General features: G+C 44.8%; 1 protein-coding gene across 4 annotated transcripts in view; it reads left to right on the forward strand.

The window, feature by feature from the left end:
• The window catches only part of CRHR2 (corticotropin releasing hormone receptor 2), a 191179-nt gene that overhangs the window by 17095 nt on the left and 160647 nt on the right, over nt 1-13437 (forward strand). For 2 of the 4 annotated variants that reach the window (XM_053359519.1, XM_053359520.1), the window contains one exon: nt 9015-9108. The exons of the other annotated variants lie outside the window; for them this stretch is intronic. In XM_053359519.1, coding sequence (XP_053215494.1) covers nt 9015-9108 — 94 coding nt within the window. Of the gene's footprint in view, nt 1-9014; nt 9109-13437 lie in introns of those variants that run through there. 4 annotated transcript variants of the gene reach the window in all.

A 13437-nucleotide genomic window follows, 5' to 3' on the forward strand; every position in this document is an offset into this window, starting at 1 on the left:
CTGTTTGTCAGGAGTGTGTGCAGGAGCCAGGCCCTGTGGCCAGTTAAGGCTTCACAGGACTGGGGCCTTCCTAAGTTTGTTCTGAAGAGGCAAGGCACGGCCGCACAGGTGAGGCCGATTGGTAACTCACAGCGCCTGGTGGCAAGAGCTGGGAAGGGATATAAGGGCAGCATTTCCCTTTGGCTCTTTGCCACAGCAACACGCTTCCTGCCTTGCTGTGTTTGGCTTCTTGACTCCTGATCCTCGGACCTTGGCTTCTTGACTTCCTGCTTCTTGAGAGCCAGTGTGGTGTAGTGGTTAAGAGCGGTAGTCTCATAATCTGGGGAACCGGGTTCGCGTCTCTGCTCCTCCACATGCAGCTGCTGGGTGACCTTGGGCCAGTCACACTTCTTTGAAGTCTCTCAGCCCCACTCGCCTCACAGAGCATTTGTTGTGGGGGAGGAAGGGAAAGGAGAATGTTAGCCGCTTTGAGACTCCTGAAGGGGAGTGAAAGGCGGGATATCAAATCCAAACTCTTCTTCTTGATCCTCGGACCCTTGACTTCTTGACTCCCAGCTCGCTGACCCTCAGACTCTTGGCTTCTTGGCTCCTGGACTCTCATTCCTGCTCCCACCCAGCCATCTTGCCCCCAGTCCTGACGTCCTCAGCTGGGACTTCGATCGCCCGTAGACTGGACTGTGACACTGTTGCATGGAAGATGGAGCAAATTCGTTTCCTCTTGGTCTGGAGGGTAGGACTGAAACCAATGGCTTCAAGTTGCAAGAAAGGATATACCAACTTAACATTTGGAAAAAACTTTCAGACAGTAAGAGCTGCTCAGCTGTGGAACGGACTCCCTCGGAATGTGGTGGACTTTCCTTCCTTAGAGGTTTTTAAGCAGAGGTTGGGTGGCCATCTGTCATGGATACTTTAGCTGAGTTTTCCTGCATTGCAGGGGGTTGGACTAGATGACCCTTGGGTCCCTTGCAACTCTGATTCTATGGAATTGTTAGCACCTTGTAAAGTCCTACAAAAAGTTTGAACCTGATCTGGCAGCATATGGGCAGCTAGTGCAGCCTTTTGATCATTGGAGTTATGTGCTGGGAACTGTCTGTCCCCATCGCTAGCTGCCACATTTTGCACCATCTGGAGCTTCTGGGGCAGAACCAATGGCCGCCTCACATAGTGCGCATTGCAATCATTGAGTCTTGAGTTTGCCACTTCATTAATCGCTGTGCCCAGGCTACCCCTGTCCAAGAACAGCTGAAGCTGGCATACCAACCGAAGCTGCTAAATGTCATTCCTAGCCACTTGAGCCTCCAGCAGCAAAGACAGAACCTTCAAATCTGTTCTTTTGAAGGGAGTACGGCCTCATCCAGAACCTGAAACACGCTGGAATGGGGGCTACCAACTCCCAGCGTCTCTGTCTTCCCAGGGTTCAAGCTCAGCTTCCTGGTCCTCAAGATCATTTACGGCCTGTCCTGGACTCAGATGTTACAGAGAAGTAGAACCCCCTCAAAGATAAGGAAAGAAGTATCCAGCCTTCTGATACAAAAGGAAAAAGGAATGGGGAGGGAGGAGGAAAACAAGCAACTTCAGGTCCCAACTTTTCCACAAGGTTTCATAACGCCCAGGTAGGGTGGCTATTGCAGAAGATTGTGGTGGATCCAAGTGGCCAGTTTGATGGAGAGGGACTTGCTGGTCTCGCCAAGCTCTCTGGTGCAGCCATGTTTAACAGACCCCAGTGGAGGAAGCTATGGGATTTTGTATTTCTACATTTGTCAACATGCAGTGAGAGAGGAGGATCCAAAGGTCATTTTGGTCCTGGTAGAACCAATAAAGGAGGCCTCAACTTTCCTTCTTTTTCTGCTGCCATAGTATTCACTGCTGACAGTTTAGTGATGCTTCGACAGTCCTGCCTGTTCCCTTCCCTGCTTCACCCCTTTCCACCAATTGTACTCACTTGCACTGGTCCTTGGGTAGCAGCATGGTTCCTCTTTCAAGCTACAGAGCAGTTGAGATGCTTGTGAATATTCCGTAACACAACTGAAGTCTAATTTCTAATATTGCGAAGGCAAACCTCTTGCAGCCGATCATAGCAACTAGCTATGGATTGTTTTAAAAACTCAGCCTATATTTGTGTGCCCGTCTCCCTGCCTCTTGTCTCGTTTTGAGGGCGAAGTGGCAAAAAGCACCGCTTTCTGCAAACCTGTGCTTTAATCTGACATCTCATTTGCCTCTCTACCACCGTAAATACCTCAAAGGATTATCCAAAGCGGCTTTTGATATCACAAATAGAAGTGTTGCATAGAGTTCGTACTCCCCTCACCCCGCTGGCAAGATACCTCATTTTTTTAACAGCTCATTGAGAAGTGAAAGATTAAGGAACCGAGATTCAGACTCTGAAATCTCCATTTACGAGGCAGGGGGTGGGAATGGACGCTTTGCTGAGAACTCTAAAAAGTTGTTTACGATTCGAGTCAAGTCGGGGGTAGATAACCCTTTTCACTTTGAGGGCTGCATTCCCCTATTTATTACATTTATGCACCCACTCTGGGATGTGACCCATGAGAGGCAGTCAAGTACAACATTCCTTGTAATGCTAGAGAAGACATGCAGGTGAATGTTTGGTCCAGCCAATCAAAACATCCTGTCTCTCCTGGCTGAAGCATCCTTCCTTAAGCATGTGGTAGAAGGCATGACCTTACCTGTCCAGGTAACAAAAGGACAAGGCATGTTGCCACACCCTCTCTTTTTCACTTCCTTCTTTGTTTGACCAGTTTTTAGCTAGGACTGCTCTGGTCCAAATCCTTCTGGCAGCCATTCCAAAATCCACCAAACTTTCAACAAAATCTACTTACGAGCCACGCTTGCCTGAGCAAACATTATGTATTGTCAATCATGTTGTTTGTAACATTCCATCCTTTACATCCCAAATTGCATGCATTCTTAAAGGTAAAGGGACCCCTGACCATTAGGTCCAGTCGTGGCCGACTCTGGGGTTGCGGCGCTCATCTCGCTTTATTGGCCGAGGGAGCTGGCGTACAGCTTCCAGGTCATGTGGCTAGCATGACAAAGCCGCTTCTGGCGAACCAGAGCAGCGCACGGAAACGCCGTTTACCTTTCCGCCTGAGCGGTACCTATTTATCTACTTGCACTTTTATGTGCTTTTGAACTGCTAGGTTGGCAGGAGCAGGGACCGAGCAATGGGAGCTCACCCCGTTGTGGGGATTCGAACCGCCAACCTTCTGATCGGCAAGTCCTAGGCTCTGTGGTTTAACCCACAGTGCCACCCGCGTCCCACATGCATTTTTAGTGACACCTTAATTTCTTGCACTATCTTTTGCTGGTACAAAACATATGAATCCACACACAAATGTGGAATGTAATCCACTGAGAGCAGTCAAGTACAACATTCCTTGTTTTCCTAGAGTGGACATGCAAGGGGATGTTTGGTCCAGCCAGTTGAAAACTTCCTGTTTTCCTCCTAGCTGGAGCCTCCTTCCTTTTGCATGTGACTAGAGGTGGGCGTGAACTTACCTATCCAGGTAACGCAAGGACAAGGCATGCTGGGATTATTCCCCCATAAGGGGTAGATCCACATGTACTGTATATATTTGTAACTAAGCCTGCCTTAGTTACAATGTGTAACTGGAAACTGATGTGAGTAAACGTATTTTACTGACTTTGAATAATTGTGGCATCTTTATTCTTTTAAGAGGGATTCAAGGGAACTTACCAGGAACGTACAATTCAATCTGAGACAGACTGAATTGTATAATAGTGAGAGGCTCACACGAGCCTGCAACCAGCTATCTGCTGTGCATGTTAGAAGGGGAATATAACTACTAAGTAAAGGAACTTGCTAGGGCAGGTTAGGAAGGATGTTAATAAACAATATATCCTCTCCTGCCACCCTGAACATTCCCACACCCATTTGCTGTCATGGCACCCGAGGTGGTTGACAAGGGCCATGTCCACCCCCCACATTTAGAGCACTGTTATGCCACTTTAATCACACACACACATACACACACACACAGCTTTATTGTGCTCCATAGACCCAAAATACACAGCACAGCGATAATATATATCAACAGTTACTAAGGAGTAAGAGCAGCCTTGCTAGCAGCCATGGCTTCCCTCAAAGGATTCTGGGAGCTGCAGTCTGTTTAGGGCGCTGAGAGCTGTTTGCAGACATGCACACCACCCTGTTTTCCCCACAGAGCTACAATTCACAGAGTGGCTTAACAACCAAGCCTTCTTCCCAGGGAATTCTGGGAATGGCAGTTCTCTGAGCTGCAGCGCCAAGTTGCCCCCAACATGAGGGACCCCCATCGTGTGTGCATGAAGTCACACGCACAATGCCCCCCACCCAAGTCCGGCCCTGCCCCCTGCCCCCCCCACTAGATTTTGCCCTGTCTCTGAGGGGAATGGGGGCCGCTTAAAACATCACTCAGCATCCATGACAAACTGCCGCTTCCAGAATTCTTTGAGGGAAACCACGGCAATTATTATTGTTATTATCATTTATTAAATTTAGATACTCCCCTTCATCACAGAGCCGTTTACAGTATATAAAAAAACTAAATGCATGACACAATAACACCAAAACAAAACAACACTCCCCACACATTTCCCAAGGGACTCTGGGAAGTATAGTTCAGGGAAGGGAATTGAGGTCTGTCAGCACCCTTAACAAACCACAATTCCCAGAATCCTTTGGGGGAGACCAAGGCTGTTAAAATGGTATCATAGTGATTTAAATGCATAGATGGAGACAGGCAGGTTCTCTATGTGCATCTCTTTCTCCTCCCTCCCACTCCTCTGCCACAACAATATATTTCATTAGGGCTTAAAACCCCAATTAAACATGCAAATTGGATATAGCATGCACAAATACTTAATAAGAGAAAGAGGGACCTCAGTTGTCCATCATCTTGTCTGCTTTGGTCCTAAGCCAGCGGCCATTTCTGGCGGCATCAAATTCCATCCTTTCATCTGGCATTATGTGAATAAGTGCTTCTTCTTTTTTGTCTGCCCCAAATTTCTGTTGGCAACATCGTGTAATTTCATATGAGGGAGCGTCTGATCGTCCCGTAATTGCCCTGCAACATAGCAATTGATCTCTTTTCATCTCAGATATATAATTTTATAGGCAGAGCTGGACGGCGCCTTGAATTGTTCCCAAGGCTAGCTCCGCCGAGAGCTTTCGGTGGACCATAATTCAGAGCACTTCGTGAGAAACAAAATTAGTCGTCGTTCCTCCACCTTGTGCATCGGGTGCACGCCTTAAATTGCCCACTGACTCATGCATGAAGGAATCCTTCATTGTTTGGAGACTAAGCCCAGAAGGTTTCAAGCATGTGCCAGATGTCACTGATGAAAATCTAAATATGAAATTGCAGAAGAGCAGCAGTGTTGGCATTCACAGTGTCTAGCCTCTGGTGAATGACAGCCAGCTATGCATTCCGCAGCAAGGAACACTGACCTCTATGATTCATACTGGGAATGTAGGTCTACAAAAGCATTCTGCCACCCAAGTGCCACAAATCCACCTTGTTTTCTTAAAGGCCACTTTGTGGTTAGGTAGGTAAAGGTAAAGGGACCCCTGACCATTAGGTCCAGTCATGACCGACTCTGGGGTTGTGGGGCTCATCTCGCTTTATTGGCCGAGGGAGCTGGCGTACAGCTTCCGGGTCATGTGGCCAGCATGACTAAGCCGCTTCTGGCGAACCAGAGCAGCGCACGGAAATGCCATTTACCTTCCCGCTGGAGCGGTACCTGTTTATCTACTTGCACTGGCGTGCTTTTGAACTGCTAGGTTGGCAGGAGCAGGGACCGAGCAACGGGAGCTCACCGCATTGCGGGGATTCAAACCGCCAACCTTCTGATCGGCAAGTACTAGGTTCTGCTGTTTAACCCACAGCGCCACCCACATCCCTTCTGTGGTTAGGTAGGATTGCCATATGTCCGGGCTTTCCCAGGCCTGTCCTCCTTTCAAGGTTAGGTAGGATTGCCATATGTCTGGGGTTTCCCAGGCCTGTCCTCCTTTCAAGGTCCAACATCTCTTTCTTTTTTTTCCATTTTTTAAATTAATTTTCCAATATTATAACAAGCATAACAACAAACAAAAAGAAACATTACAACACCAAGAAAAAACAAACAGAAAAACATTGATCTTAACTGTTATAATCCACTTTTGTTATCATTGTTAAATGACTTCCTCAAATCCCTTTGGCTGAGTTTCCATATAGCTCATTGTAGCAGTTTTCAAACACTATTTTCATATAAAATTTACTTGTTCAATGAACATCTTTCTTTCTTTTCATTTTGACTTCCATCCATGATATTATACAATTTCACATAATTAAATCTTAAGCCAATCTGTTACTCACAAGTCTTTCTATCTGAGCATATTTAACTAAATAGTCTTTAAATTTCTTCTACTCCTCTTGATACTCCTCCTCCTTCTGGTCGCGGATTCTTCTGGTCAGCTCAGCTAGCTCCAAAAAGTCCATCATCTTCATCTGCCATTCCTCCACTGTTGGTACTTCTTGTAATTTCCAATTTTTGGCCAGTAAAATTCTAGCTGCAGTTGTGGCATACAAAAACAATCTGACATCTTTCTTGGGCAATTCCAGACCTATTATTCCAAGTAAAAAGGCTTCTGGTTTCTTAATAAATGTATATTTAAACATTTTTTTTCAATTCATTATAAATCTTTTACCAGACGTCTTTCACCTTGGGACACGTCCACCACATATGGTAAAAAGTACCTTCTTTTTCTTTACATTTCCAACATAAATTATCATTCTCGTGGTAGATCTTTGCTAGTTTTACAGGGGTTAAGTATACATCATTTTCATAACATTTCCCTTTAACATCGTACATGCAGTAAACTTAACCCCTTTCTTCCACAACCATTCCCAATCTTCAAACATTATATTATGTCCAACAACTCTTGCCTCAAGGTCCAACATCTCCACCCGGGCGGACGTTTACAATTTTCAAGAAATGACTGGGGTTTTTGTTGTTGTTTTGTTTTTTGTTTGGGCAGGCATGTGCCTGGGACGCTCCCCAGCTGAGCCAGCGCTGGTGCTCCCCCAGCTCACTCTTGAAGCAGCGCCGGGCTGGGGGATCCTTTAACTGGCTCTGGGCTGTGGTAGCTCCACAGCCTGGAGTCAAACCCCTGTGCCTTTTTCTCGGGCTTAGCTGGCAGCAGGGTGTGGGTGTGTGGGTGTGTGGGTGTGTGTACTGGCCATGTTGTGTGGATGTCTGATTATCGTCTTCCAAAGCAACAACTATATTCTGAACTTAAAAATGGAAAGCACAATGCCTGCAGTCAACAAAAGAGGTTCAAAGAATCTTTCAAGGCAAATCTTTAAAAAATGTAGTATAAACACCAACAACTGGGAGACACTGGCCTGTTTGTGAGCGCTCCAGTTGGAGAACAGCCTTTACCAAAGGTGTTGTGGGCTTTGAAGACACTCAAACTCAGGACAAAAGGGAGAAACGTGCTCAGAGGAAGGCACGTTTGTTTAGCAAACCCTCACCGTGATCAACTCCCGCCCGGAAACCAATGTCCCCATTGTGGAGGGATGTGTGGATCTAGAATTGGCCTTCACAGTCACTTATGGACTCACTGTTAAAACTGTGCTTACTTGGCTACGAGGGATCGCCAAAGAAGAAGTATGAAGTCAGCAAATGTGTCCTCTTTCTTGTTCCTCAAAATATGGCAACCCTAGTTAGGAAAGTGATGGGGGAATAGGTTGGAAAGTGTGGAAAGACATGTAACATACCATCTAACATTCCTCAGGTGAAATTAGGGACGTTTCTCAAACCCTCAAATTGACCCTCCTTGACCCCCTATTTTTGGTCTCCTCCCTCCTTCAGAACATTTCCTATCAGAAGAAGGATGAGTGCCACCTACCTGTTGTTGTTGTTGTTGTTGTTTAGTCGTATCTGACTCTTCGTGACCCCATGGACCAGAGCACGCCAGGCACTCCTGTCTTCCACTGCCTCCCGCAGTTTGGTCAAACTCACACTGGTAGCTTTGAGAACACTGTCCAACCATCTCATCCTCTGTCGTCCCCTTCTCCTTGTGCCCTCAGTCTTTCCCAGCATCAGGGTCTTTTCCAGGGAGTCTTCTCTTCTCATGAGGTGGCCAAAGTATTGGAGCCTCAGCTTCAGGATCTGTCCTTCCAGTGAGCACTCAGGGCTGATTTCCTTCAGAATGGATAGGTTTGATCTTCTTGCAGTCCATGGGACTCTCAAGAGTCTCCTCCAGCACCAGAATTCAAAAGCATCCATTCTTCGGCGATCAACCTTCTTTATGGTCCAGCTCTCACTTCCATACATCACTACTGGGAAAACCATAGCTTTAACTTTACGGACCTTTGTTGGCAAGGTGATGTCTCTGCTTTTTAAGATGCTGTCTAGGTTTGTCATTGCTTTTCTCCCAAGAAGCAGGCGTCTTTTAATTTCGTGGCTGCTGTCACCATCTGCAGTGATCATGGAGTCCAAGAAAGTAAAATCTACCTAGGTACACCTACCTATACTCAGCCACAAAGTTCCCTGGGTGACCTTCAGCTGCTCACTCACTCTCAACCTAACTTACCTCACAGGGTTGTTGTCATGATGAAATGGGGAGGAGGAGAGCTATGACTTTGATCTCCTTGGAAGAAAGGTTGGGCCGTGAGTGTCCACGTAACTTTCTCCCCAGAGTAAGACACTGAAAGGCTAATTTCTGGGGGACCTGTACATTTTGTGTCATATTTCAGGTTCTAGAAGGGCTAGAAATCTACTCTCTTTTTAAAATGAAAGCTGGATATCTGGGGATTATTATTAATTGGGGGGGGGGCACTGCCCAACCACCAGACACCCATAGATTTGATTTAGATTATCTCCTGTCTGCCCCAGCTCTAATCTCTGATTCTACAACACTTCTTCCCCTAACAAATCCTGTGTTTTCTCTTCTTCCTCCCTTCAGTTTCCCTACTAACAAATCTTCTTGTCTCCTTCCTTTCTCTCAGCTGGTTCTGCACTGTGATTCTTCCGCAAGCCTGCCCTTCTCCGCTCTGCTGGAGAGATACTGTGAAGAATGGTCCTCCCATCACAATTTGACAGGTAATAATGACCTTGAGATAGTGTCTAATTAGTAAGGGATGCCCACTGGCTTAGACAGCTTAAAAAAGCGAAATTTGCGGCAGAGAGGTATTTCAGTCGGTTGTGGGATTTTTTGGCCATAATAGTGAAATGGAACCTGCATATTCAGAGCCATATTACCTCCAGATATCAAGTATTAGAGACATGCAATGGGTTAGAGCTGTTGCCTTCTTGCCCTTGTTTATGGACTCCATTTTGATTCTCTCAGTTTCTCATTTAACCAATCATAAATCCAGCTGTCCACATTTTGCAGCAATCTGATTTCCTTTTTCTTTTAAGCACCTCATGCAAATTTATAAGCATTGTAGGGCTAAATTTCTCCCAGTAAACACATTTTATATGCAGCCTTGACTAATGTAAGCATTTTTGCAATCAATCTTTCCCAATATAATGCATTTTTATATGCTGTTTTCGCTTTCCCCTGCTAGTTCTCACATTCTTTTGAAAAGAGCAAATTTGATAGATTTGGATTTAAATGTGCACTGAATAAAATTTCTTCTCCTTCCCCTACTTCCAGATGACCTGTTTTATTGAATATTTGATCCCTATACGTTTGTACAAAGTTTGCAGGGAGGTTAAATTATGTCGGCTAGTTGCTGAGAAATCGTTCTGATTTGTTTCTGGGGAGGTTATACGATGTTGCATCCAGCAAGCGTCATCCCATTCCCAGTAGCTTTTATGTCAGTTTCCTTATCTCGGAAAGACCGGTTTGTGGGCAAGGACAGAGGACTCAGCTACATTAGTAAAGAAACAGCGATTTGAATGCACTATAATCATGCAACACCAGGCGGTGCCAGAGAGCAAGAAATTTTAAAACACGATTTTCAATAGAGATTTTTTTCTTTTGTTATAACGATCTAATTTCTGACTTATTTATAGGGTCCCCCCCCCCGTCTCGATCCACCCAGGGTTTGTGGCACAGAAGCTGCAAATCAGCTCTAATTGCACAAACTCTGAATTTGGTGGTGCCTGAAAATAGTCTGGGAATACCTTCAGAAGCCACCTTGCATGACCCTAAAGGGGAATATTTCTCTTGGAAGAAAGGGACCCATATTATGCGTGTCCTGCCAAATTGTCACTTTTAGGGATGGGCAAATCTGTCAATCTTGGTTTCTCTCTCATTTTCCAATCTTAAGTTCCCTACATTTCTTTTTTCTTTTCTTTTTTTTTATTAAATCTTTATCGGTTTAAAATACAAAGATACAATCATACAACGAAGGCAAGTATTTCAGATTTAAATACAAAAAGAAAAAAGAAAGGGGGAAAAAGAAAATTTTGAAACAATGATAAAAAGAAAAAAGAAGAAAGACCAAAGATTTATACAACATTATATCTATCAAATAATATTTTTAAATTTTTTGCCAAAAAAAACTTCCAATCTTTCTTGTTATACTTTTTCTGTTGTCATGGTATTATCGTGCAGTTCTGTTTTATATCCTTTTTCATACACTCCACTATAATATTTATATCATTTGTCTATTTCCCTACATTTCTAGTTCTCTACATTTCTGCTTACAACTCCCTCTTCCTTCTCACACTTTCCTCTCAGACCTCAAGCTGAGAGATCATCTTTAACTAGTTTCCAGGCCCAATTCAAAGTGCTGGCTTTGACCTACAAAGCCTTAAACAGCTCAGGACCGCAATACCTCAAAGACCCCCTCTCTCCATATGAACAAACCAGGTCTCTGCAAAGGAGCCCCTTTGTGTGCCTCCTGCATGAGACGTCTGGAGGGTGGAAAGGGCCTTTTCTGTGGTGACTCCCAGCATTTGGATATTCTCCCCAGGGAGGTTTGGCTGGCACCTTTGTTATACATTATACACCTTTTGGCACCAGGCGAAAATGTTCCTCTACAACTAGGACTTTGAAAGATTGCCCTTTTAAATGTGTTTGGGTGGTGGGGTTTACTGGTTTGTTGTTGCTCTTATTTTTATTTTATTATATTATTATTTTTTCTATGTGTTTTGTGGTTCTTTTATTGTAATATTATGGTATGAACTGCCCCGAGATCTGTTAATGAAGGGTGGTATACAATTCTTTTTCTTCTCATCTTCATCATCGTTATCATGAACATTATTACAGTGGAACCTCGGTTTTCAAACGTAATCCATTCCGGAAGACCGTTCAGCTTCCGAAACGTTTGAAAACCACTTACTTCTGGGTTTTCGCATTTGGGAACTGAAATGTTTGAGAACAATTCTTTTTCTTCTCATCTTCTTTTCTTTTCTTTTCTACAATTCTTTTTCTTTTCTACTTTCTTTTCAATTCTTTTCTTTTCTACAATTCTTTTTCTTCTCATCTTCATCATCGTTATCATGAACATTATTACAGTGGAACCTCGGTTTTCAAACGTAATCCATTCCGGAAGACCGTTCAGCTTCCGAAACGTTTGAAAACCACTTACTTCTGGGTTTTCGCATTTGGGAACTGAAATGTTTGAGAACGGAGCCATTTGAGTTCTGAGGTTTAACTGTATCACTATTATTAAACTATGCTCTGAGAGAACATGGGAGTAAGCATGGCTGCCTTGTTCTTCTCCAGATTTGTTAGCTAGACTAGAATTAGATACTTTTCTATCCAAGTTATAGATTTCCTGCAGGAAACAACTTTGCCATTTCCCCACCTACGAGCATCTCTGTGTGTGATTGCAACAAGTCTTCTCTCAAAGGCTGCTCACTCTGTGTACTAAAAGGGGTTTCAGTAGGTAATTGACCCCTGTTATCCCAATGCAGGGTTAAACCACAGAGCCTAGGGCTTGCCGATCAGAAGGTCGGCAGTTCAAATCCCCGCGAAGGGGTGAGCTCCCGTTGCTCGGTCCCTGCTCCTGCCCACCTAGCAGTTCGAAAGCACGTCAAAGTGCAAGTAGATAAATAGGTACCACTCCAGCGGGAAGGTAACCGGTGTTTCCGTGCGCTGCTCTAGTTCGCCAGAAGCGGCTTAGTCATGCTGGCCACATGACCCGGAAGCTGTATGCCGACTCCCTCGGCCAATAAAGCCAGATGAGCGCCGCAACCCCAGAGTCGGCCACGACTGGACCTAATGGTCAGGGGTCCCTTTACCTTTTTTATCCAAATGCAAGGCATTAAAGACAGCCTGCCCGTGCCCCCTAAGTTGGCCTTCTGCCCCCAGGAGACACTGTCCTTTGATCACCAGTGTCCAAATAAAACTCAGCTGCCGATCCACCCAACTTCTGGGTCTGAACGGAAGTGCCATTTCTGCCAGCTGGTCCCTGTCTGCACCCGCCAACACTGCAATCGTTTGCTGATTTCCTGAGTTCCTCCTTTACAGTTATTCATTCCATTGGGTAACTGCTGGAAAGCTTACAGCTTATTTCTTATTGGTTAATTTCATTAAATGCAACTCCATTTTCCTTCCAGACAAGCCAGATGAAAAGACTATTCATCGCGGAGTGGTTTGTTGTTGTCGTTTGGCTTTCTCTTCCAAATTAAGCGCTCTTCTTTTTTCATTCTCTCCACCCCGGCTTCAGATTTGTGGTCTTCTTAAATAAGATTTTGAACACCACAATAAAACTGCAATGTAGTTTGCAACAAACAAATCTGTTATGCTTCCCTGCCCAAGAAATTGGAACTTCCCAAGTGCTTTGGCATTCAATCCTGGCAAATGGTTTAGTTCTCAACTGATGGATTTTATTTTATTTTTTAAATTCCTCTTGCTGCTGTATGATGGTGGAAGGCAAATAACTAAATTAGTTCGCATTTAAAGGCAAACTTGGCAAATTCGCACTTTCCAAAGCAATATGTCAGTGGTGGCTAAACTCGGCCCTCCAGCTGTTTTTGAACTACAGTTCCCATCATCCCTGACCACTGGTCCCGTTAGCTAGGGATGATGGGAGTTGTAGTCCCAAAACAGCTGGAGGGCCGAGTTTGGCCACCACTGCAATATTTGGACTCAAATGCAGCCAGCCTTCAAAATTCATGCTTTTTCTGAATTTGGCAATGCAGTTCTCCAGCCAAGCAGTGTGCACAAAAATGCATGTATCGTGCACAATGTGTGCGTGTAAAATGCATGTAATGGTGAGCATAACTTTCAAAGATGCACTGTATTAGGGGAAATGGTTGGCAAAAAAAATTTCTATTTCCCGAAACTGAATACGAAATTTGGGTTTATTAGGAGAAAATCACAGCAGGCCACTGAAACATTACAGTGGTACCTCGGGATGTGAACGGGATCCGTTCCGGAGCCCCGTCCGCATCCTGAAGCGAACGCAACCCACGTCCGTGCGTCTGCACGTCTCGCCGCTTCCGCGCATGCGCGTGACGTCATTTTGACCA

The sequence above is a fragment of the Podarcis raffonei genome, chromosome 12 (genome assembly GCF_027172205.1).
Source record: "Podarcis raffonei isolate rPodRaf1 chromosome 12, rPodRaf1.pri, whole genome shotgun sequence".
NCBI lineage: Eukaryota > Metazoa > Chordata > Lepidosauria > Squamata > Lacertidae > Podarcis > Podarcis raffonei.